The sequence below is a fragment of the Eptatretus burgeri genome, chromosome 8, assembly GCF_056783735.1.
Source record: "Eptatretus burgeri isolate ZD-2024b chromosome 8, Ebu_testis_v1, whole genome shotgun sequence".
NCBI classification, from domain to species: Eukaryota; Metazoa; Chordata; class Myxini; order Myxiniformes; family Myxinidae; genus Eptatretus; species Eptatretus burgeri.
The window spans coordinates 12,375,624-12,402,911 of record NC_140968.1 but is presented as its reverse complement, the minus strand read 5'-3'; the positions used below and the strand labels follow the sequence as shown (position 1 = coordinate 12,402,911).

General features: G+C 45.8%; 1 protein-coding gene across 1 annotated transcript in view; it reads right to left on the bottom strand.

The window, feature by feature from the left end:
- Positions 1-1,125: 1,125 nt before the first annotated feature.
- LOC147021120 (uncharacterized) overlaps positions 1,126-27,288 on the bottom strand; it is a 142,763-nt gene continuing 116,600 nt past the window's right edge. Inside the window, exons 5-10 of the mRNA XM_085890886.1 lie at positions 24,135-24,289; positions 22,674-22,805; positions 22,303-22,479; positions 14,369-14,492; positions 13,294-13,462; positions 1,126-2,707 (exon numbers count right to left, since the gene is read on the bottom strand). Of these exons, the coding sequence (XP_085747012.1) occupies positions 1,510-2,707; positions 13,294-13,462; positions 14,369-14,492; positions 22,303-22,479; positions 22,674-22,805; positions 24,135-24,289 (1,955 nt within the window). The 3' untranslated portion in view covers positions 1,126-1,509. The remainder of the gene's footprint in view (positions 2,708-13,293; positions 13,463-14,368; positions 14,493-22,302; positions 22,480-22,673; positions 22,806-24,134; positions 24,290-27,288) is intronic.

Sequence of the window (27,288 nt, the reverse complement as noted above, 5' to 3'; positions counted from 1 at the left end):
TGGCATCATTTTGAAGTCTTTGGTAATTTGTAAAAGCTCTCAACCAGAAGTGAAGTAGCATATAAGCATCCATATTCAAATGCCTGTTAACGAAAGTGTGTTTGTGATCGACGAATGGGAAGGTTACTTTTTTGGTATTTGCAAACTAAGTTTACAACCATCCTGATACAGTGACGACGAAAATAAATAATAAATAAAAGCAGGCCTTTTGCATGCATGGTGTCATAAGTGGATGTCAGTGAGTGACACAGGTTTGGGATATTAAACATGAAAACAGCATCCAACGAAATAGGTAAAGAAAACACCTTATCAAACAGGTAATAGGAATCAGGTACTTTTCCTGTTGTATAAACATGATTACTTTACATGGGCTGGCAGGATAGCCCACTCACATCTGAGCTGTCTAGCCTCGGTTCAAACCCCAATCCAGCTACAAACTGCCATCTTGGTGTTTCACATTGACGATAAACTGAGCATCCCGTCTGCTGACATTAGTTGGTGGACGCTAAAGTTCACATATAGTGTCCTTCGTGAAAAGTAGGCGAGCTATCGCCGACAACCTGGAATCAATTGCAAAATCCGGCTCCAACCTAGATGGGGGGGGGGGAAGGGGGATTGAAGGGGTTGGAGGAGAGGTGCGATGGCACTGCATCAGCAGCAGCAATGCCACCAGCAAACGTTGCTACCTGCAGCTATGTGCTACCTAAGAAAGAAGACGAAGACATAAAAGGACAGGTTGGCATGTCCTTGGAAAGAAAAAAGAAGTATTCTCAATCCCTGACCGTCGTTGGTTGTCATTTGGTGTGCCGCTGAAGATTCACAGTCATTTATGTGTATATATATATATATATATATATATATATATATATATATATATATATATGTATAGATATATATATATGTATATATATATGTATATATACATATATATATATATACATATATACATATATACATATATACATATATACATATATATATACATATATACATACATATATACATACATATATATATACATATATATATATATATATATATATATATATATATATATATATATATATATATATATATATATATATATATATATATATATATATATATATATATATATATACACACACACACATATATATATTTCACACGGTATGTACATTTATGACAGACATTCTATGACCGTAGTATAAACTCACTTGCCACCTCAGGAGGAGACTTCGGTGCTCGTCGCAACTTCGTTCATCAGCTGTTGCCTCGCAACACAGGTCTGTCAGTCCATCACAACACAAAACTGACAAAGATCGAGCACAATGTACGTATGGTATTTGGCATGTAGAGCATTTTAAAGCTGTACTAACTTTTTTGGCATTTCATATTTGGTCTGGTCAATATTTTTGGTGAACACAGGAGTCATATAAAGTACTTTGGCAAGCCCGTGCATATAGGCCTCTTTGAGCAGTGATCCGGCCCACGTCTCAGCGCCTCTCTTGCGAGGTCTCCATAAACCCATCAAAAAAAGTTAGACGAAGGAATTGCGCTCATCTGGACGGCTCCAACTGCGGAAGGGGTGGAAGAGCGGAAGCCTAATAATGAGGCAGTGGATGCGTTATCGCTGGCAATCGCTTCGCCTATGGAGAAAGAATGACAAAGGACAGGGCTCAAAGGGACATCAGCGGGTGTTGGCATGCGGATTGTCAAAGTTGGCACCGGAAAGTCACTGGAAGGACAAGAAAGTGGAGTGGAAGAAAGACCGAGAATGTTTGAAGTTAACAACGAGGAGGGCATTGCGTTAATGCTGGCCACAGGTTTAATACCAAACTGGGTGATGTTTTGCATGCTGGAGGAGCATGAGCGTAATGATTTGGCACTTGAGGAGAGGTTACAAATGGCTGGGTTTGAATCAAGTGGAATGGCGTTGATAGACTGGGCATTGGCACAGGTGGAGCCAAGTGTGGCGAGATTCTGTGTTGAAGTGTTCAGCATGCCTGATGAATAATCTGCTCTGAAAGAGGTTGCAGTCAAAGTGGAAGATCCCTGCTGAGCTGAACAGGTTATGGTGTCATTGACCGAAGTGGCTTGGAAGGTCGCAATACCAACGGAACCAACATCGGGGTGAGGTCTGGCAGAACCTCCTGTTGAACCAGTTGTGGTGACTTTATGTGGTGGTGCCGTGATGAAGTTACCGGCGTTGAAGGAAGAATTGCTCTGTGGGATCGCACTGGCCTTGGCGGTTGACTGCAGTGTGCTTGGTGTTCGATCACTCTGCTTAAGCCGCTTTATGGTGTTCTTGAGGGCCTGTCTCTTGTTGCAGAACCATACACGAATGACCTCTCGGTCATAGTGGAGCTGTTCCGCAATTTCCGTCATCTCGTGGCCTGATGGGTGTGTGTTGCGTTCAAAGTGTACGTGCAGGAGCTCCAACGCCTGCGGCGTGAACGACGTGCGGCGTTTGCGTTTTTTCAAAGAATCTCTCATACCCGTAGTCATAATACTTGTTGTGCCGATCCCAGAAGCCGTACCACCATCGCAACAAACAACACCACCAGCTCCATCACCGCCATCTCCACCAGATCTGCTGCTCCCCGAAGTAATGTTGCCGAGGCTTCCGATGCCAGCCTGTTGTCGAGCCTCTGCTTCAGCCATCCATCGCTCGAGAACCGGTTTAATCTTCTGTGCACTCTTCGGAGTGATGTCCAGCTTCTCAAACCTGATTAACAAACACAAACTCTACAAAACATATTCATGCCATACAAAATGCGTCTTGCATAGCTGGAAAGTACAAACTTATTCAAATCACTTCATTGCAAAGTTGAATCCACATTTTGGAGAAATACTTTGTCATCATTACCTCTGTCACCAAAGGTGAATGGAGGTTATGTTTTCACTCCTGTCTGTTTGCCTGTCTGTATGTGAGCATGATATCTCAAGACGTTATGGACGGATTCGGAAGAAATTTGGTGGAAAGGTTGGGTGCGTGACAAGGACAAATCGATTCAATTTTGGTGGCGATCCGGATCCTGACACGAGAATTTTTCAAGTGAATCTTCACCATTGAGAGACAGGGCCATATTGAACAATAGGGCCAAAACGATACACTGTATAACACGGTGTCTTAAAAAATATTGTTGAGGGATTATGACACAACTTGGTGGATGATTTGGGTGTGTGACAAGGAAGGATTGATTAAATTGTGGTGAAAATCCAGATCCGAGAATTAAAATTTTTTTATAAATTGATTCTTCACCATTGGGACCATACTCTGTGCAGAGCGATAGTGCTGCCTAAAGCAGTCTCCTTGGCTATTGGGCACAATCCTGGATGGGTCGCCACTCCGACTATTTCCCCTTCAATCCAACATGGCTGCCAAACCATGGGGCCAATAGAGTTGAAATTTAAACCCTTCATTCCACATGTGTGCTCCATCATTATTGTGAAGTTTCACATTTATTGATTCAGCAGTTCCAGAGTAAACATTAATTAATATTTTCCCTTCAATCCAATATGGCTGCCAATGATGTGTCGTACATCAAACTGGGGGGGGGGGGGGGAGATAACTTTTTGTTCGTCATGGAGAGGCGGTCATACATGTGGAGTTTCGCCTCGATCTGTTCAGCCGTTTCCGAGAAGAAGACTTTTAAAGTTATTAATTTTCAATCCAATATGGCTGCGATACCATGTGACCTATTACAACATAAAATTAAATTCTCCCTCTAATGGGGAAGTGGATTATGCTTGTTAAGTTTCGTGTTGATCGGACAAGGTACGTTTTTCTATCCAAGATGGAGGCTAAACCATGTGATTTGTGACATAATTTTTACTGTATATGCAGGCATGGTTGTTTATGATAGTTGCCAAGTTTCAATTCAATAGGATAAGTGGTTCCAGAGAAAACATTATTTAATATAATTCTTGAATCCAACATGGCTGCCAAACCATGTGACCGATCAATTATTCATGAACAAACTTAAATTCCTTATGCTTGAGCAATACATTTGTGAAGTTTCCCCTTGATCTGACCAGCCGTTCTGGAGAAGAAGATGTTTGAAGGTTTGAGGGTAAATTCAATGTGGCCACCAAACAATGTGATCTATCAATTAGAAATTAACAAACTTGTGGAGGGAAGTCTTGGGGAAAGTGTATGTGAATTTTGCCTCAATCTGTCCAGCCGTTCTGGAGAAGAAGATTTAAAAAATTTATTAATTTTCAATCCAAGATGGCTGACGAACCATGTGACCTATGACATCATAAATTTACATTCTGTTTCACATCGTGAAGTGGAACAGGTGTGTGAAGTTTCGTGTTAGTCGGATAAGGTGCGTTTTTCTATCCAAGATGGCCGCCAAACCATGTGATGTGTGATGTCATAATTTTTACCGTATATGCAAGCATGGGGGTATATTACAGTTGCCAAGTTTCACTTCGATAGGTTATGTGGTTCCAGAGAAAACATTATTTAATATTATTCTTGAATCCAACATGGCTGCCAAACCATGTGACCTATCAATTATTCATTAACAAACTTATATTCACTATGCGTGTGCAATACGTATGTGAAGTTTCCCCTTGATCAGACCAGCCATTCTGGAGAAGAAGATGTTTGAAGGTTTAAGTGTAAATTCAAGATGGCCACCAAACCATGTGACCTATCAATAAGAAATTAACAAACTTGTAAAAGGACATCATGGGGAATGTGGCTGTAAAGTTTCGCCTCAATCTGTTCAGCCGTTCTGGAGAAGAAGATGTTTTTAATTATTTTTTTCAAAACAAGATGGCTGCCGAACCAAGTCACTTATGACGTCATAATAATTTTTTCTATGGTGATTTGTTGTGTTAATGATGCTCAATAAATTTCCGATTTTTCCCATGCAGCGTTCTACTTGACAAATTTTCACCGGCATACCGCTTCACCGATAACGTCATGAAAAATCACCCATGTTCCCCATGGGGAGCTTATTAAAATGTATGAAGCGAAATATTTTTCCATTGCATCATTTCAGAGATAAAGATGTCCAAAGTTTATCGGTTTTTTCAAGATGCCGCCAGTACCACGTGACCTATGACATCATAATTATCAACTAAGTATGCTATCAAAAAAGATACATACTATGGCGAAAATTTTGTGTTGATCGGACTTACCGTTCCTGAGAAAATGATTTTTAAAGCGAAAACCCGAAAATTGCCGGCGGAAAAAGAATAAGGAAATAATAAATAAACAGAAGAAAAACAATAGGTTACCCAGTCCATTTGACTGGGTACCCCAATAAACAGAAGAAAACAATAGGTTACCCAGTCCATATTTTTTTTTTTTTTTTTTTTTGTATACCTTGGTCGAGGCTCGTATGAGAGCTAACACACAACTCACAGCAAGGAGGCATGAGACAAGAGGGGCGGGAGTGGAAGGGACAAAACATTGGGGAACAGACACAGGTGAACTGTGGAAGGGAGAGGGATGGGGATGGGACGGGGAACATGGCGAGGAGAAGATGGACATTACAGGGACTTTCAGGAAGGAAAGCAGGAGAATTGAAGGAAGTGGGCTTGGGTGGATTATCGGGGTTAGAAAAGATCGAGGATTTGGATGGGGGAAGATAAGAGGTGGTGGTGAACAGCTGTTTTGAAAGCCTGGAGGGAAGAATGGGAAAGAATAGAGTGAGGAAGTTTATTCCAAAGGCGGGAAAAAAGAGGAATGAAAGAGTGAAGATGAGCAGTGATTCGTGATTTTGGTAGTTTTACCAGAAGGGGGTTGTTGGCGGACCTTGAGCGCCCTGTGGAAATGTGGTTGGGACAAATCGCAGAGAGAGCAGGGGGGCAAGGCTGGAGAGGAGTCGGTAGAAGACAGAAAGACCACCGACCAACCTGCGGTGATTGAGTGAGAGGCCCAAAGACTCAGCTTCATTGCGGGAGATGCCAATGATCTTAAATGCCCTGGTTTCGACAGCGTGAAGTCGAGAAAGGTGGGAGGCAGGAGCACCAGCCCAGAGGGGAGAGCAGTACTCCATCAGGCTACGGACAAAAGCTTTGTAAGTAGTCAGGAGCTCAAGAGGGCCGAGGAAGGACTTTGCACGACGGAGGATTCCCAGTCGGCGACTGGCTTTTGAGGCGAGGTTGGAAATGTGACTTTCCCAGGAAAGGTCATGGCAGATAGTGAGACCCAGAAGCTTGAAAGAAAAGACTTCTTCCAGAGGATTGTTGAGAAAGTGGATGGGGGGGTTTTGTAAACGGTCCTTTCGAATTTGACTGGGTACCCCAATAAACAGAAGAAAAACAATAGGTTACCCAGTCCATTTGACTGGGTACCCCAATAAACAGAAGAAAAACAATAGGTTACCCAGTCCATTTGACTGGGTACCCTAATAAACAAAAGAAAAACAATAGGTTACCCAGTCCATTAGACTGGGTACCCCAATAAACAGAAGAAAAACAATAGGTTACCCAGTCCATTTGACTGGGTACCCCAATAAACAGAAGAAAAACAATAGGTTACCCAGTCCATTTGACTGGGTACCCCAATAAACAGAAGAAAAACAATAGGTTACCCGGTCCATTAGACTGGGTACCCGAATAAACAGAAGAAAAATAGGTTACCCAGTCCATTTGACTGGGTACCCGGTTTGTCTGTTTGTCTGTTTGTGAACAGGATATCTCAAACACAGGATACCAGCATGCTGGTACTCATTTTGCCGACCTCAGAACGATGACAGGCCGAGTTCACCCCACCTGGTATTAATTCAACAGCTGAGTGTGACTTGAACTGAGGACCCTAGCATCCCAAGCCACCACCCCAACCATTAAACCAACGCCAGGCATTCCATTGAGAGATGGGGCCAAAAACCACATCTTGTACGATATTTCAAAAAGTTGTGGACGAGTTGTTACGACAACACTTTGTGGATGAGTTGGGTTGGTAACAAGAACAAGCCGATTAGTTTGTGGGTAAGGTCCGGATACCAAACGTAAACTGTTGAGCGTGGTGGGGGTATGCGCTCTACCGAGTGCCTGTTCTAGTTTCCTCCTGTAGTATTTACATGTACACCTGTTGCGAACCGACAGGAAAGCCAAAATCTACATATACATATATATATATATACATATATATATATATATATATATATATATATATATATATATATATATATATATATATATATATATATATATATATATATATATATGACTAGTGACATCAATGAGCAGGTTTTAGAAAATCTGTGATTCAGAAAGACACGCAGCATCATGAATTTGTGTAATTACCATTAGTTTTGATCAGTGGAGTAAATTAATCACATTAAATTTACGTAAATTAAGGAGCCAAGTGCTTCAGAATTTCCTCTTTCGAACCTTTCTGCCTATTTCTCCTTCCGCTTCCTCCCAGACTCTTCCCTTCGAGCAGTCTCCGAGTTCGGCTTCTCCCTCTACTCCTCAAGCATGAAACTGGAAGGTTGCCTCATGGCGGCTCAGGGAGCACGCTGACATCTATATCAGCGTTTCTCACTGCAAAAAAAGGAAATTTAAATGGATGGGAGAATGGTAGCTGTTACTAATATTGAGTTACCGGAGCTCCGTTAGGATAACCCAGCAAGGCAAGCTCGAGAGTTACCTCCGCCACTGAAAGTGGAGGGAGGTTATGCTTTCACCCCTGTCTCTGAGATGTCCTGTTCACAAACAGACAGACAAACAGCAGTGGACGGATTTGGACGAAATTTGGTGGACAGGTTGGGTATGTGACACGGACAAAACGATTCGATTTTGGTGAAGATCCCAATCCGGATCTGCATCCAAGAATTTTTTTAAAAATTGATTCTTCACCATTGAGTGATAGGGCTAAAACGACAACGGATTCGGACAAAACTTGGTGGATGAGTTGGTTCGGAGACGAGAACAAGCCGGTTAAATTTTAGTTCAGGTCCGAATCCAGATTCGGATCCTCGGACCTGATGCACCGAGTAGCCGTTCCAGTTTATTTTCGTTCTTCCTTAAGTGAATTAAGATGCGACATGAGAATTGATAGAGAACCCAGCGTGTCATGATGGAACCTCATCGAATGTGATGTCTCACGCCATTGTGAAATCTCAGTCTGCACATTGACATTACATTCTGTTGAAAAAGAAAGAGAAAAATATGCTTGAAAGGGCTTTGCACATGGATGGCAGGTGAGATGTTTATCCGATAAAAAAAAATAAATATAAGCTCATTTGTATTGTTATGGGCATTGGAAAGGTTGGGGGTCCCCGGTGGTGGACAAATGTAATGAGAACCCTTCTTGATCGAGTTCGTCGGCCACTTCTTGACAGGGCAGGGCTTCGTATTGATGCACGTGAGGCCGCCTGTCAATCATTTTAAAGCTGCAAACCCATCCCGTACACCTTTGTCAACTCGTGTTGCCCCCTCCGATTCATGATTTTAAACTCCATACCTCCTACCACAACTCAAACCCTGCTCTCCATTCCCTACCTAGTCACTTGGGCTTGGCTCTACCAGCACGGCGTTGGCAGGACATTTGTGCAGGGATATGGTGTCACAGGTAGGGTGTGCAGTCACAACTGAGGAATTGTAAGTATATGAGCTCAAAGCGTCACCGAAAAGATGGGATTGGCAACACTGTACTCAGTAGCATCCTGCAATGCACCACATCACCAAGCTGCCCATGGTTAACCTGATGGCAATGTGCACATGGGGACCCGAGTGAAGAGTCCTGCAAGTCCTTTCATTTCTGACTACACACCTCCCACCCCCATCTCATCAACCCTACTCCAGCCTTCATTTGGAACCAGGTTTGGGGCAGTAAGTTTAGTTCGATAAAAGATCGGTGTTCAGTGCATGCCTTGTCAAGGTTCCGTTTGGGCCTTTCTTACAATGTAGATTTGTGCGATTTATTTAATACAATCAAATACCACGAGCCACATCACTGACGGGGAATAGTAAAGAGGGGGGAAGAGAGAAAGAGGGGGGAGAGTGAAGAGGTGGAAGGAAAAGAGAGAGGAGGGAGGGGGAGGGAGCAGTGGTTCGGGAGCAAGGAGGGGTGTGGGAGTGAGGATGGGTGGGGGAAGCGAAGACAGTGTGAGGTGAGGGGTAGGGAAGGCAAATGTGCGGTGGAGCGTAAATTACGATTCATACTGTCTCATCACAATCATTCCACATAGAACAACAGCGAAGATGGAATCAAAATAATGTCTGAAATCCATTTTCTCGTGGTCATACGAGAAATACAGCCTGGAGACAAACCTCGTCAGACACATAAAGAGCAGATGCACCCGGAGACGAGCACCGACCCGACGCGTCCGGAGACGAACACCGACCCTACGCGTCCGGAAACGAGCACCGACCCGACACTTCCGGAGACGAGCACCGTCCGGAGACGAACACCGACCCGACGCGTCTGGAGACGAGCACCGACCCGACACGTCCGGAGACGAGCACCGACCCGACACGTCCGGAGACGAGCACCATCCAGAGACGAACACCTACCCGACGCGTCCGGAGACGAGCACCGACCCGACGCGTCCGGAAACGAGCACCGACCCTACGCGTCCGGAAACGAGCACCGACCCTACGCGTCCGGAAACGAGCACCGACCCGACGCGTCCGGAAACGAGCACCGACCCGACGCGTCCGGAAACGAGCACCGACCCGACGCGTCCGGAAACGAGCACCGACCCGACGCGTCCGGAAACGAGCACCGACCCGACGCGTCCGGAAACGAGCACCGACCCGACGCGTCCGGAAACGAGCACCGACCCGACGCGTCCGGAAACGAGCACCGACCCGACGCGTCCGGAAACGAGCACCGACCCGACGCGTCCGGAAACGAGCACCGACCCGACGCGTCCGGAAACGAGCACCGTCCCGACGCGTCCGGAAACGAGCACCGACCCGACGCGTCCGGAAACGAGCACCGACCCGACGCGTCCGGAAACGAGCACCGACCCGACGCGTCCGGAAACGAGCACCGACCCGACGCGTCCGGAAACGAGCACCGACCCGACGCGTCCGGAAACGAGCACCGACCCGACGCGTCCGGAAACGAGCACCGACCCGACGCGTCCGGAAACGAGCACCGACCCGACGCGTCCGGAAACGAGCACCGACCCGACGCGTCCGGAAACGAGCACCGACCCGACGCGTCCGGAAACGAGCACCGACCCGACGCGTCCGGAAACGAGCACCGACCCGACGCGTCCGGAAACGAGCACCGACCCGACGCGTCCGGAAACGAGCACCGACCCGACGCGTCCGGAAACGAGCACCGACCCGACGCGTCCGGAAACGAGCACCGACCCGACGCGTCCGGAAACGAGCACCGACCCGGACGCGTCCGGAAACGAGCACCGACCCGACGCGTCCGGAAACGAGCACCGACCCGACGCGTCCGGAAACGAGCACCGACCCGACGCGTCCGGAAACGAGCACCGACCCGACGCGTCCGGAAACGAGCACCGACCCGACGCGTCCGGAAACGAGCACCGACCCGACGCGTCCGGAAACGAGCACCGACCCGACGCGTCCGGAAACGAGCACCGACCCTACGCGTCCGGAAACGAGCACAGACCCGACGCGTACGGAGACGAACACCTACCCGACACGTCCAGAAACGAACACCGACCCTACGCGTCCGGAGACGAGCACCACTCTGACATAACCACCGTCTGGATATGTCCAGAGACAGAGACAGAAACAGAGACAGAGAGCGAGAGAGGAGGGGAGAGTGACAGGGACGTGTGAGAGGAGGGTGTTGCACTGTATTGGGAGGGGGTAGAGCAAGGATGGAACAAAGAGAGAGCGGGGTGGGGGTAAGGGAGTTAGCAGAGAGAATATGTTATGCTTTATGAAGATCTCTCTCTCACACACACACACACACACACACACACACACACACACACACACACACACACACACACACACACACACACACACACACACACACACACACACACACACACACACACACACACACACGATAATGGCAACTATACAGGAATCGAGAGGTTCGCGTCAATGTCATTACCGACTGTAGTATGTACTGTGTATAACCAAAAACCTTGAGTTGCTTTCACCGAAAAATAACGTTACATTTATATAGACGTTTCAGGGATACGTTCACAAACATTTATCTTTTATAAACAGCTGAGTGTGATGGGGGGGGGGTAGGGGGGAATGAAAAAAATTTGCCTCAGTAATTTATAAAAAACACATTAACATGTCAAACGGCTTGGAAATTGGGTGTTATTTCACAACTCGCTAAGGATGACGGAGCACGAACCACTCACTCAGGATGACGTAGCACAAACCACTCACTCAGGATGACGGAGCACGAACCACTCACTCAGGATGACGGAGCACGAACCACTCACTCAGGATGACTGAGCATGAACCACTCACTCAAGATGACGGAACACGAACCACTCACTCAAGATGACGGAGCACGAACCACTCACTCAGGATGATGGAGCACAAACCACTCACTCAGGATGACGGAGCACAGACCACTCACTCAGGATGACAGAGCACAGACCACTCACTCAGGATGACGGAGCACGAACCACTCACTCAGGATGACGGAGCACGAACCACTCACTCAGGATGACGGAGCACGAACCACTCACTCAGGATGACGGAGCACGAACCACTCACTCAGGATGACGGAGCACGAACCACTCACTCAGGATGACGGAGCACGAACCACTCACTCAGGATGACGGAGCACGAACCACTCACTCAGGATGACGGAGCACGAACCACTCACTCAGGATGACGGAGCACGAACCACTCACTCAGGATGACGGAGCAAGAACCACTCACTCAAGATGACGGAACACGAACCACTCACTCAAGATGACGGAGCACGAACCACTCACTCAGGATGACGGAGCACAAACCACTCACTCAGGATGACGGAGCACAGACCACTCACTCAGGATGACAGAGCACAGACCACTCACTCAGGATGACGGAGCACGAACCACTCACTCAGGATGACGGAGCACGAACCACTCACTCAGGATGACGGAGCACGAACCACTCACTCAGGATGACGGAGCACGAACCACTCACTCAGGATGACGGAGCACGAACCACTCACTCAGGATGACGGAGCACGAACCACTCACTCAGGATGACGGAGCACGAACCACTCACTCAGGATGACGGAGCACGAACCACTCACTCAGGATGACGGAGCACGAACCACTCACTCAGGATGACGGAGCACGAACCACTCACTCAGGATGACGGAGCACGAACCACTCACTCAGGATGACGGAGCACGAACCACTCACTCAGGATGACGGAGCACGAACCACTCACTCAGGATGACGGAGCACGAACCACTCACTCAGGATGACGGAGCACGAACCACTCACTCAGGATGACGGAGTATGAACCACTCACTCAGGATGACAGAGCACGAACAACTCACTCAGGATGACAGTGCACGAACAACTCACTCAGGATGATGGAGCACAAACCACTCACTCAGATGACGGAGCACGAACCACTCACTCAGGATGACGGAGCACAAACCACTCACTCAGGATGACAGAGCACGAACTCCTAGCTCTGAATGACGTGGCGTGGTACCACTTTCGACTGGAGGGCACTCGGCAAGTGGCTTAAGCACTCAAACAAGCACTCCAATTAAATGGTTGATAAGAAACAGCTGACGAGGCTGTGGCTGCATACCACATCGGATCCCTTTAAATTTTAAGTCCGTCTTCGCCGTGCACGCAGCAGTTCACTTATCTGGGGTTGGTTATCCACAGGGTCTCAAAGCCACTGCAACACTTTCAACGGAGCACGTTTTCACACACTCCATGCACGTGACAGCAAAGTTAAAGTTCAACAAATGCAAATACAAGTAGACAAAATTACCAGGTGCAAGTTCCATACATGAAGGATGGCCATATTCTCTGATGAAATGCCCCAGCTGGCAGACACAGCAATGTGATGAAAGTTAATAGTCAGATCCTATTCCATGGGATAGTCCGGAGGAGACAACTTACAGGTGAGCATGCTACAAATCAGGTATATTAACGGTCAATCCCCATTTCCACTTGTTCACCATCTTCTGAGACTGTCGTTCTGTAAAATCAATGTATATCGTTTAAAATTTAGAACCCTGTTCCCTGAAACTTTCATCAGATACCATACCAGTACGTGTTGGCAGAATACGTTGGCATTAGTTTTACCATGCAACTCTATTGGGTAATGCCCATGCTGTGTGGCACATACTTTGATGTTAGTAGTACTCTAGACGTGTAGAGTTCGAGGCAGGGGGTGCTCAAGTCCTACGTTGTTCACCTGCAGATTGCAGACTGGCTGTACGCCGGTCCTTGAGCAGCACTCAGCGCCTGGCCGACCTGCGTCTGCGTCAGTCCCAGCGAAAGCCGTCGGATCTTGAAGGTACGTGCAAACTCACGGATCTCCTCCAGGTTTACACCGTCCACATCCCCACATCCAACCCTTGGAGCTGTCGACAGTGCAGGATGAAAAATGTTACATAAATATTTTATTTCCTATAACTACGTGTGTGTGTGTGTGTGTGTGCGTGTGTGTGTGCCCCCATCTCTTTCCCTTTTACATTGTTTCGCTGGCTTGAGTGACAAACATTACATTCGTCACGTCTCAATGCTTGTAAATCTCTATGTTATAGCTTTGCTGTCGTCCACTTATTTTCCACTGTCCTCGCCAAAATCCAATAAATCCAAATCATTCCACTTCGAACGCTTTGTGTACATTCGGTGGCCTTGCACAACTAACACAGCTCGAAGATAGAACATCCTGGAAATTAGAATAAGTGCAGAAACCTTTATTTACAAAACAAATCGATTCATGTCCCACCGCTGTTCTTAATGCTCTTTAAGATGTCCATCTGTTGGCAGAAAAAGAGGATTATTTTATTCAATTTGATGAAAATGTTCATTTTGCATCCAATACACGAGTATAAAAAGGAGCGGTGTACGTATGTCTGGATGTCCGGAAACTACTCCAAGACCTTTTGGCCGATCAACATCAAAATTTCAGGGTATGCTCAGGGGGGTCCCCTACTTCGGTTTTCTGCCAAATATTTTTCAAAAAAAAAAATTCAAAAATTTATATTATTTGGTTTTTTTTTTCCCCCGGATTTCTCATAGGGGTTATTATTTCCGTTATTTCTCCTTTGTGGCGGACCAGTGCGCCGAGTAGGGCACTCCCGCCCAGAGGGCAGGTGTACCCACTAGTAGTCTATCAGAAGGAACAAGGTCAAATTGTACGAACGATGTAAAAAGACAAATAACACAACATTAATTCTCCTGTACTACCAAACGGAATTTCTACCAAGAAAGGATTACTAATAAAAACTAACTGCATCTCGTGTGAGGTGCTCCGCACTGACCGATCATCAGATGCCCCACGTTTGGCAGGCATAGCGGAGCAGCAAGAGGTTGGCAATGGCTTGGGACAGTTTGACCAGAGGAGACCATGTTCAGCAAACTCGGAGAACTGGTAGGATTGCTTACCTGCAGCACATAATCCAAACAATTGGGGTCTATATTAAGGTGATGCCACTGTGATGGGTGAAATTGCTATTTCCTGCGTTTGAGTTTGCTTTCATTTTTGTACGACGATTGATCTTGCATACACATAATGTTTACATACCTTTCCCACAATCACATATTTAGAAGAAGCGGTCGCTTCGCGAATGGATGAACCCTCAAGTACTCCAAGCGATGTGAATACTCAAGTGTTTTGACGAGCGCATCCAAACAAACTTAATTTGAAGTCCTCGGGATTTGCCAATGCTCCCAACAGTTGAATCGGCGCGGCACAATGTGTGACCAGGTGGAAGCTCTTAAGTACAAAATGTTTATTAAAACACAAAACAACAGAGATGGAGAATCCCCCACGAAAGATATACTTTGACAAAAAAAAAACCCCTGTACACATGATCGAGACTCGTGGAGGAGCTAGAGTACATTGGAAGACAACAAACTGGAAACACCAACAGCAGAGTATGAGAGTGAAAATGAGAGAATGACATATGGGGGGGGGGGGGGGGGTGAACAAAGCTGCACACAAGCTGAATGAAACGTAGTCACAAGGGGAAGGGGATAGTGGGAATGAAACAGAAAAGGAACAAACCAATCGACAACTAACAAATGAAAATAGGTGAGGAGAGGTGGGGGGGGGGGATCACAACAGCCTGGTAAAGGGGATTGCATGGAATTGGGGTCGTGTGGGATAGTACAGATTTATTTATTCGTTAGCAACCTGTGGCTGCTTGGCTGCATCATTTTCTGGGGCATGGACTCGGAAGGATGACAGGCTGAGTCAACCCCACCTGGTGTTAATTCAACGGGAAAAACAGGGGCTTGAACACAAGACCGTAGGAGCTTAAGCCAAGCACCTCAACCATTAAGCCAACACCAGGCCTGCTTGAAGAGATCATAAGTTTTGATGGGGGTAGTGATGAATGAGGTAGTGGTGAATAGCTTTCTTGATGCTCTGGAGGAAGTAATGGGACTGAACAGACTGGGGAAGTTGGTTCCACAGGTAAAAGAAAAGAGGAAGAAATGAGTGGAGGTGAGCAGTGAGCCTGGATTTTGGAAATTTAACAAGAAGAGTGGTACAGACTGTGTACACCCTGCAGAAACCTGGGAGAGACAGTGCCAAGAGAGGGCAGAGGGTATACTGTAAGACTAACAATAAGGAGGCGGTAGAATAAAGAGTGCCGGTGATGTGACAATAACAGACGGCGACACTCCGTTTCATCATGAGCGATCCCATTCATTTTGAGGGCCTTGTTTTCCATGGCATTAAGAAGGGAACGATTGGAGGCAGGAGCATCAGACCAAAGGGGAGAGCAGTTCTCCAACAAGCTGCAAATGAAGATATTATGAGTCGTCAAAAGTTCAGACTTTCCAAGGATAGACCTTGCACGATGAAGGATGCCCAGTCAGTGGATGGCATTTTTTTTTCTTTCTTATTTTTGGCTACACAGTTGAGGCTCATGGAAGAGCTGGTACACTGAATGGATCAAGACATAACAGGATGCAAAATAAACAATAGACAGAGGGGGGAAACACCAACAGCAAAGTGGAGGGCCAGGATAGAGGGAGACTTGGACAAATAAAGGGTGTGGGGATAAATGGGGGGCAGGAGAGGATGCATGGGTTGACAAGATGATGCATTAGGTGGACAAGATGGATACAGAAGGGAAGTCCAAGGAGGGAAAACTGGAAATTTGGATGGAGGAGGGATTGCTACTCATAGTGCTACTATTTAATGAGTTATAGCACTTAGTTTGCTCATGATCATAACTTGGAAGTCAATCGGACTTGAAATGGCGTTTTTAATCGCAATTTCAAAGTTTTGACCCGACCCCCCTGACCGCTAAGAAGGGTGTTGGTGTGACACCCCAATGAGACATATGGTTGGATGCAGAATTGGAAGATGCACATTTTGGATTTGGTTTGAAGTCGATATGACCATTTTAGCGGACGTTATTGTGAAAAATAAGAATTTCGGTTTTTCAGTAACCTTGACCTTTGACCTCGATTCACCAAAAACGACAAGTGTAAGTTGGACCATGGCCGACATCTGTACCCAGTTTGGTCATGATCGCTGTAACGGTGTGGCTGCTACAGGGTAAACAAACACACAGACAGACAGACAGACAGACACACACACACACACACACACACACAATGACACACACAACTGACCAACATAATTGCCGAAATCCGAAGGATTCTGGCAATTAACAAGCAGACAGGGTTGAAAACGTAACCTCCGTCCACCTTATGTGAGCAGATGTAAAAATGTGCAAAAACTGATACCCTGGTCTGTTTGTTTGTTTGCTTGTGATCTGATATGAGATGTTTGTGATCAAGCATATGATCAGATGAAAAACTGATCCGTGCAAAAGCTACAGACCAATCGGCTTACTTCCAATCATCAGCAAGGTCATGGAATATCGATCATCCCAATCAATATGAAATCCTTCCTCTTCTCCAACAACCTCATCTCAGATCATCAATTTGGTTTCAGACCAGGTCACTCCGCCTTGGACTTGCCGCTTCTACTCACCCAACAATGGATGGAGCCCCTCAATGTCAGACATGAGATCAAGGCCGTCTCTCTGGGCATATCTCGTGCTTTCAATGCAGTCTGTCATCCTGCCTTACTCTTCAAACTCTCTACCTATGGCATCCAAGACCAACTCCACACATGGCTAACTGACTTTCTCCACTATCAGGGTCAACGTGCGTCTCAATGAAATTCTTCAATCTCCTCTCCATGTCAAGTTCTGGGCTCCATCCCATTCCTGATCTTCATCAATGATCTCTGTCTCTCTGGAAAATCCTCTTTATCTGTTTTCTGATGACTCCACCCTCTGCCGTGGCATCCCTCTTCCTTTAGAAAGGCAGGTAGGCTGAAGCCTCTTCCCTCTTTTCAGACCTTAAAAAAAATCATAAGATGGTCAAACACTTGGAATGTCTTTCAGTCCTGACAAATCTCACACTCTCATTATCTCGCTCCAAAAGGATCATCTGGCAACCCCTCAACCTCCCTTTCCAACCCTCCCATCTACTTTGTTAACAATCCTCTTGAGGAAGTTCAGTCATTCAAACTCTTGGGTCTCACTATCAGCCATGATCTTTCTTGGGCAAACCACATTTCAAAGTAGACCTCCAAAGCCAGACGTCCTCCATCATACAAAGTCTTTCCTTCGCATACGTGATCTTCTTTCCACCTACAAAGCCTACATCCACAGCTTGAGGGAGTACTGTTGTCCCCTCTGAGCTAGCTCCCCTGCCTCGCATCTTGCTCAGCTTGATGTCATGGAAACCAAGACCTTCAAGATCATTTGAATATCCCACGATGAAGCTGAGTCAATAGACCTACCACTTCACCATCGCAGAGAGGTCGGTGGTCTCTCTGTCTTTTATCACCTCCTTTCTGGTCTTGCACCATCAGCTCTTCTGTGCCTTGTCCCCCCCCCCTCCTCCCAGGTTTCTGCAGGGCATACATGGTCCACCATCAACCCTCTTCTTGTGAAACTACCTAAATCCAGGAGCACTGCTCACCTCCACTCTTTCATTCCTCTTTATTACCTCTGCCACCAAAGGTGAAGGAGGTCATGTTTTCACCCCTTCCTGTCCTATTAATTGCCGGAATCCTTCGGATTTCGGCAATTATGTTGGTCGGTTGTGTGTGTCATTCTGTGTGTGTGTCTGTTTGTTTGTGTGTTTGTTTACCCTGTAGCAGCCACACCGTTTCAGCAATCATGACCAAATTGGGTACAGACGTCAGCCATGGTCCAATTTAGACACTCGTTGTTTTTGGTGAATCTAGGTCAAAGGTCAAGGTCACCGAAAAACAGAAATTCTTATTTTCGCAATAACGTCCGCTAAAATGGTCGTATCGACTTCAAACCAAATCCAAAATGTGCATCTTCCAATTCTGCATCCAACCATACATCTCAGTGGGGTGTCACACCAACACCCTTCTTAGCAGTCGGGGGTCGAATGTCAGGGGGCATTGGGTCAAAACTTTCAAATTGCGATAAAAACGCCATTTCAAGTCCGATTGACTTCCAAGTTATGATCATGACTAAGTGCTATAACTCATTAAACAGTAGCACTGCCGACTTATAAGAACCAAATTGATTTCCAGGTTTTTGTTTTTTCAGAGATCATGGAGATATGTCAAAGTTATTCGGGCAATTCCTTGCTCAACGAGCAATTTCATTTGTTTGTTTGTGAACAAATTATCTCAAAAAGGTGCAGACGGATTCAGATAAAATTTGGTGGAGAGCTTGGGTATGTGACATGGACTAAATTGTTCCATTTTGGTGAAGATCTGAATCCGGATGTCGATCCGATAAATATTTTTCAGTGATTTCTCACCATCAAGAGATGGGGCCAAAAATGACAAATAGCAGGATTTCTGAAAAAAGTTGTGGACGGATTTGGACGAAACTTGGTGGACAGGTTGGGTATGTATAATATAATAACATTCCTTTCACGCCGAAAAGGCACATAGAGCTGCCGAGGCAGTTTCATTGGCAAGGAGTACAGTCCTGGATGGGTCGCCACTCCGACGCAGGTTACTCCGAATGGTTATTACTCCCAGTACACTGGTACTCATTTCGCTGACCTTAGAAGGATGGCAGGCTAAATCAAAGATTGGGTATATAACAGAGAATAGTTGATCCAATTTTGCTGAAGATTCGAATCTGGATCCTGATCCGAGAATTTTTAAAGTGATTCTTCACCATTAAGTGATAGGGCGACAACGACATATAGCACGATATCTCAAAAAGTTATGAACGGATTAAGATGAAACTTGGTGGATGAGTTGATTATGTGATGAGAACAAGCTTCAGCTCAGTTTAAATTTTAGTTCAAGTCCGAATCCAGATCCGGCCTATCAGTGGGATACAAAAAGTAAACCAATCTGTTTGGCGGAGGTATGCGCTCTACCGAGTGCCCTTCACGTTATGTAATGCAATGATGTTGGTGCATTTCCTAGCAAATGGAAGATGACAGAGGGAGGATGTGCAAGAGCAGCAGAGCAGGTTTTTAAGGACACGTGGGCTGATGCTCTCTGGTCCTGCTGCAGAGTCTTATCCAGTGTCCACCTTCTCAGGTGCATAAGACACAGAGTCCAGGAGCAGTTGGGTATGACAGGAAAGGGTCGGCACTGAGAATGACTGTTTAGGCACACAATAGTTGGAAGGAAACACAGAATTGAGGCATTCGGCCTTTTCATGAGCGGAATCGGCTATGGTGCCATTTTAAGAGCTGGAAGGGATGGAAGGGAAGCATACTCCGGAGACAGACTTAACAAGATGCACCAGGTTTTAGAGGAGGGAGACAGGTTTGAAAGTTAATTATTGAGGTTGGACAGATGTTGTTTTCTGGCCCTCCTGAGAGTGGACACAGACTTGTTGCAGACCTTTTGGAATGCACTGAGATTGACTTTGGCCAGTTTTTGCCTTCCAGGAAGAGGAGGCAAGTTGTTTCAGTACAACTGCCTCAACACAGGACTCGATGTACCATGGGTGGGAAGAAGGGTAGGATAATAATTATTGAACACGAGATGGGATGAGACCGAGTTAACCTCAGGGACAGTAGATATGGGAGACCAATCTAGAAGAGAGATGGCTGCTTGCAGTCCCTGCCCTGCCAATCTACTTGAGTGTTGAGTAAGTTGCCAGATTCGCTGGCATTGAGGCAGCTCTCTGACAATAGACAGAGAGATGTTCACTTTTACAAGCATATGATCAGATGAACCAATTGAAGCAGTACAAGGGCAGTGACAAATTGACTTGTTGATGTAAAGTACAACTCTGCCGCCAGGGTCTGGTTCAGGCGTATCAAACTGGAGGAGGCAATCTTGGAAATATGGTCTGCCCAAGAAAGATGTTGTTTCGTATGCAGCCTATGGCTGCTGGTTACATAGTCTTTCTGGAAGCGTGGCTGTGCCGCTGATGCAGTGCCCCTCTAACCAAACAGGATGCCACAGGGGTGTGTTCCTTTTCAGATAATACATTACCAGGCCATGTGTAACCTGAACATGCCCAATAAGGATGAAAAAAATAATTTCCCCCAAAAATACGCTTCTTTCTATGAAGTAGGAATTATTCGGAATCGACGGCGATTACGGTTCACTACTCGATTCCTTTTGATTCCATCGTTGGAATCGAGTACTTTGGAATCGATTCCGCCCAACACTATTAAGCACTCAAGCAAGCACTCCAATGAAACGCGTGATAAGGAATGACTTGTTGGGTCATACTGAACAATGTCGGGAGACGTCCGGAGTATAAAACAATGTGCAAATTGGACAAATTAACACTGTTTTTTTTAACAGTTGGTACTGCTGCTAAGTTCAATTCCGCAGTTTAAAATTTTTAATTCAGTTCGTGTTCAGAGATTCTCGAGCTTATCGCATTTTAGCTGAAATGCTTTTAAATGTCCAAAGTTGTATGGGTATGGTGGTGGTTTGGGAGGAGGGAAATGTGAGGTGAGATGAGGTGAGGGGAAGGGAAAGGAGACGTGCAGTGGAACGTTGATTATGATTCACACCATATCATCAAAATTATTCTGTCGATAATAACAGTGAAGATGGAAACAAAATAAATGTCTGAAATACATTTTCTACCGGTCAGACCATAAACACGGCCTGGAGACAAACACCGCCCACACACATCCGGAGACAAACACCGCCCGGACACGTCCTGAGACAAACATCGCCCAGACACGTCCAGAGACGAGCACCACCCGGACACGACCTGAGACAAACATTGCCCAGACACGTCCGGAGACAACTGCCTCCTGGACACCTCCAGAGACAACTGCCACTCTGAGATAAACACTGCCCGGACACGTCCGGAAACAAACACCATCCGGACATGGCCAGAGGCAACCACTGTCCGAACACGTCCGGAGTATCAAATTTATGAATACAACTCAAGACGTTTATAAGCATTATAGCTGAAATGCGATAAACTCTCGAATCTCTGAACCTGAACCAAATTTCAAAATTTTAAATGTACAATTGCCATAAGCAGCAGTTCTGACCGCTAACAACAACAAAAAAGTGTTCATTTGTCCACTTCACACATTGTTTGACACCCTGGTCGCCTCCAGACGGTGTTTAATATGACCGCGCTGGTTTGTCAAGCAATTAGCGATCAGAAACATACAGAAAGTAAATAAAGCCACAAACACTCGGAGATATCCGGAGTGTCAAACAATGTCGCACTACTCCTCCTCCAGTTGTTTTTTTGTGTTTTTTTTTGTATACATTGTCGAGGCTCGTTTGAGAGCAAAAGGGCAGGTTACATCCAGAATTACTATATAGGATGAGTATGACCCTATTTAGTGCATAGGGGTGTTTTATCTTTGCTGGTGGTTTGGGGGGGGGGGAGGGGAGAGGGGGAGGGGGAGAGGGGATGAAAATTTTCTTTGTAAATGTGTATCATGTAGCACTGCCTCCAGGTGGGAGAGGGTATGACAGGTCCCACCCTTTACAGTGCAGTATTTCTGTCCCCAAATTTTCCAGTGCAGTGAAGTGTTTTGAATTATGTAGCGAGAAGTATTTTGGAAAGGTAATTTGAATTTGACATTTGAATTAGAATAACAACATAACACCCACTGGGCATTCCTGTAGGGAGCATGTGCTTCTAGTTCATATAAAATTTCATGTTTTAATCATAAAAGCAACAAAATATCACAAGGCACCAGCACAGAATGCCACACAACTCTGTGAAAGCAAGCACATTCTACCTGCTATTGCATAATTCCAGCAGTACAACACCTGTGTTGACTTGCAAGAAGCTGTCGTGAGGCCTGGTGCTCCAAGTACTGGCAGGAGACGATTGCCAATCATTGCCGCAATAACTGGTCCTTGAGCACTCGCCAGAAGCTGAGGTGTAGCCATGGCTTGGAGAGGGGTTGCACCTCCTCCAGCAGCCAGTGGAATGCCTCCTTGGAACTGAACAAGACAAAGGCAAGGAACAAAAAAAGAAGGAAAACATTACCAGCTTTAAATTGCTAAATCTGGTCAATAATCCAGAATATGGAGTCCCTCACATTTAAGGATGCAATGCTTATTCAAAGTGAACTCTGAGGAAATAATACATGATAAGTTCAATGGTATACGTTCAGTTTTTCAGGTGTGAGCATCACCTGGCCTTGCATTCCTGGAGCCAACTGGCTGGGGGAGTTTCCGAGTCCCGAGAGCACGTTTGCAATGAGCTGTGCCCCGGCCAGGTTCCCGGTGCTCGTCGCTCCTCCCAGCAATGTACCCAGCACAGTGGGCTTTCCCATTCGCAGACAAGAGCACGGACAAAGAAGCTTCGGCATTAACTTGTCATGGTAAATACATCAACACCACCTCAATACAAATGTTGCCTGCTTTGTAACCCTATTAATAACTTCAGTGGATCATAATGATGAAGATCCTTTATTGGGAGGAAATAACATTACACCATGGATCTGATCTGATAAGTACCATTCTAAAAGGAGAGTCGATTCTGCCAAGCAGATTTTTGTAAATAAATAAAGTGCGAGTATGCCAGGTCTTTCGCCATTGCCTCTCAAGAAAAAAGTGAAGCCCCCGAGTTTATAATCTAGTTCGGGTGCTGACATGCACTAAATGTGAACAGTGCAATGATGTCAATGGTCAACCGGTTCTTGTGTGGTCCTGCTCCGTTTACCCTCTCATCCGTCCATGTACCCCTCACTGGCCCAACAAGGTCAAGTGCCTTGTAAACCAGCCAAGGTCAAACCTGCCAAATTCTCACTTGTACTCCTTCATCCCTTTCCTCTCATGACTGTGGAATTCACTTAAGACTATAACCAAGCAACAGTCATTGTCTCTGGGCGTTTAATAAGCCATGGAAATACCTTTCCTCACTTGCAGCCTCCATCCGAAGTTTCAACATCATATTTATGGACGTCGAGAAATACTGTCATACTCACCTCCGAAGGTTGCTGCTTGCTCGTTGACATCAATTTCCAATACACACGGTGGATTACCCTATCGTGGACAAGGTTTTGGTGCGAGCAGATTGCTCCGCATCTCAATTGCAAAGCAAAAGCTCAAGGTTGACATCATTAACATGTGGTGTAATAAATATATTTAAAGGATGTGTTGCACAAACGTACAGTAATATATATATATATATATATATATATATATATATATATATATATATATATATATATATATATATATATATATATATATATATATATATATATATGATAACTTAAGCACTAAAGACGTAGTATACAACAAGGCCAATTATGAGATCCAGGAATCTTTGCAGTTGAACACACAGAACCACAACATCTGGATTCTGTGCCTGTAAACTACCACAAACTTCACAATCATGGACGACAACGATGCACGATCGCCAATTGCAGACAAGTAATACCCTGCACAACACATTGACAGATCTTTGTTTAAGAAGTAATGTGAGGTTTTGTTTGTTTGTTTTTGGTATGTAACCTGGAAGACTCCCTTGTCATACGTTAACACCGCTATCATCCACCACCTTGCACTTCCCACAAGCTTCCATTTTGGATCCAAAAATAAATAAATAAATAAATAAATCTTTACCCATCACCTCTAAGGAAATATACCTGCAAGCTTCCCGCTGTGTGGTTCGATACAGAAGGAGAAAAGGCGAGCTTGGTGGCAGAGCCTCGAGGACACACCAGCCCTGTGGACCCAACAGCTCCCAAAGCTCCCAGGCCCATGGCAGACAATTGCTGTAGTTGTGCACCAAGAGTGTTTGCTGGCACATGGGACACACACAAAGCCATGTTAAGGACTTGAAGTCACATTTTACATTACACGGATTTCCATGGGTCCCTGTAATTATGCTGTCAAAAGACATTCCCAGCAAACTCCCTCAATATCCCACCATCGATTGGAAACCAATTCCCTTACAACAAACAGCCCAGTGGAACCGGGTTATCCGCCAGTAATTAATAAAATCCTCAGCATGTGGGTGGTTTAGGCTCTGAGCGTGACAATGATTGTTACCGCCGTCGACCTGAGAACAATTTCAGGTGCGGTACCTCCGATGCAAACTTCAGGAATCAAAGAAATATTGCACGTGTTGATGAATTATCATACAATTATAAAACCACAAGTGTTGAACAAAGTTCAATCCCAGCGTTCATTGCACCCTTTCAAAGTATGGCATTGCGTGACACTATTGAAAATCTGGCTCTTTCCCTCCTGCAAGAATTTGCAGTAAAATTGCTTACAATAGGCATTCAGTATTTATGAAAGACCCTTGATCTTGATCTGAGGTTTTATCTCTGAAGATTGATGGAGGGATTGCTATTCATCCCAACATCACACCTGTCCGAAATATTTCAAACACAACAACGACGCATCTCTCGTGAACGTTGTTGCCGAAGAACCAAAATTGCAATTCCCTTTCCTGTCGAAATAATCCCGTGGGCTCAATAATCAAACGCACGACTCGTCACATTTTGTACAATGTCAGGATGGTGGACATGGAGTTCCATTCATGGTATGGCTTGAACATATTGGTGGAGGGCTGACCAATCAGATGCAGGACAAACTGGCAGACGACGTTCAAATACATATGGAATTTGAACCTGTGGTCCAAGTTTTGTGAACCGTCTGTTCAGAGAACCTCAAAAGGCCAAACAATGTTGAAGATTAGAAGAGCCGTTTAAAATAGATCTTATTTATTTGTTTGCTTGTTTGGAAGTGGGCATTGCAGGGCAGAGCAACCCTGTTGTTGGTGGTTGACATTCAGCTGGACATCCTGTCGACGCAAAAGTACGTTACCTTCTACAACATTTGAACCGGTTCCATAGCCAGATGAATTTTCTGTGTTTGTCTCTTTCCGTTCCATTGTTTTGGGACAAATATAGCCTTTGTGGGAGACGGAAGGCTAAACATATTGAGAGTTTGGTGGTGGAGAAACAACCAGATATAAACACGGAGTTGTGTGAATGAGAATGAAAAGAAAAGCGAAGAGGGAGAAAGCAAGACAGCAACCTCAAGGAAAGAACAGTGGGTGTGGGTAGGGTTCACAAGGGGAGAAAAGATAATGGGTACCTTGACCATAACAGTTAAACAGGTAACACAAAGGCAATGGCAATCACGACGATTCAGTAGGAAATACTGTTGCGAATGTGGAAGCTATGATCACACACAACATTCAGGTTCCTATAGCTCAGTTATCTCGGTAAGTATGTGTTTTATAGATAGCTCCCTTCCCTTGCTTAATGGGTAAATCAATGTAAATGCGCTGTGATTTATTTTAATAGTTAGGAGTTTTATCGAGATTTCTGCAAAGAAGAAGAACAACACCCTCCCGCGCCGAGATTCGAGGCGTAAACAGGAATGACCGTTACAAAAAGTATGCTCAGAAAGGAACGACAACTCCCGCGCCGGGATTTTCCCTGCGTGCCGGAAAGGGGGAGGGGGAGCGCATCGGAGCGTATAAAGAAAGCTTGCAGCGATGCAGAAAGCGAGGAGACTTGAGAAGCAAATGGAAGGAATAAGCGAGGAGGAGCATCATCTCAAGCGACCCATCTCGTTCTCGCTGGGTTCGGTCGTCATCTCGCTGGAGCGCTCGTCTCGGGGAAGCCTGTCTAGTCTGGTCGGCGTCCTCCTCATCCTCCACCTCCTCTTCCGCGCGATTGGGCGATCACCTCATCTCACCTCGGCTGGGTTTGGTTGCACCGCACCAGTCCTTCGGAGACCGGAGCTCCCGGAAGGAAGGAACGTCCAGTCACACATTCGCGGCCAGGTAGCCAGCCATCCTGGTCCTCAGCCCAACTATCCTCCGGGCTGGAGGCCCAAATAAAGACCTTTCGGTCCAATTATTGGGGTGTGTGTGTGCGTGTGTGTGCGTGTGTGTGCGTGTGTGCGTGTGTGCCCGTCTACTAAGTAGAAAACTGTACAAGTGCCTTTGCTGTATATATTTGCATTGCATTCTCAATAGTCGGTTTAGTTCTGCCCTTACGTGCTTCCCTCATTCCCCACCTATTGCATTATAAATAAACCCCCATTTATTCAATGTTTTCAGCTCGTTCGTGTCCATTCTTGCATTGACTGAGCGTGTCGCGTGTGGGGGAAAATTAGCAAGGCCGTTGTGCCGCCGTAAGGGGAAATATGGACTGACAGTTCTTGGCGATTAAACCGTTCGGAATCGCACACGGAACGAGCGTGCTAAGCGGCTCGTTTTTGTACGAATTCCGTCGAGGGTGAAATTTCCCGGTAGTTGGACCATGTGGGTATTTAGGTAAATTGAAATTGGCAATCGACCATACCCCACGTGGTCTATCCATTGGCGAATTTTGGTCCGATAGAGGACCCCTCGACTCCGGACTTATCCGGGGCGACGATCTGAATTCCAGGTGATCGGTCGAGCCGACTTGCGGCTCCATGCAGCGGTCGTGCCCACAGTCGATGTCCCAGCCCTGCAACAATACAACCCCCTGGTGCCAATCTACTCTCTGGGTATAGCTAAAGCAGGGCATTCAGAATTTGCCCAGGCTATTGGTGTTGTTTGGCATAACAAGTAAACGTGAGCAGAGGCAACAGCCAGCTTAATGTCCTCTTTGAATGTTCACGCAGGCAACTGGTTTGCGGTACGGTGCCATGTGGTTGGGATCGATTAATTTAGCTACGTGGTGGTTTCAGGCCACGCACGGTTCCGAGTGGAATTAATTTACGCTGGAGGACAATCCCATGGGTCAAAATGGACAGAAGTATGCTTTACAAGCAACAGGTTTAATAAAT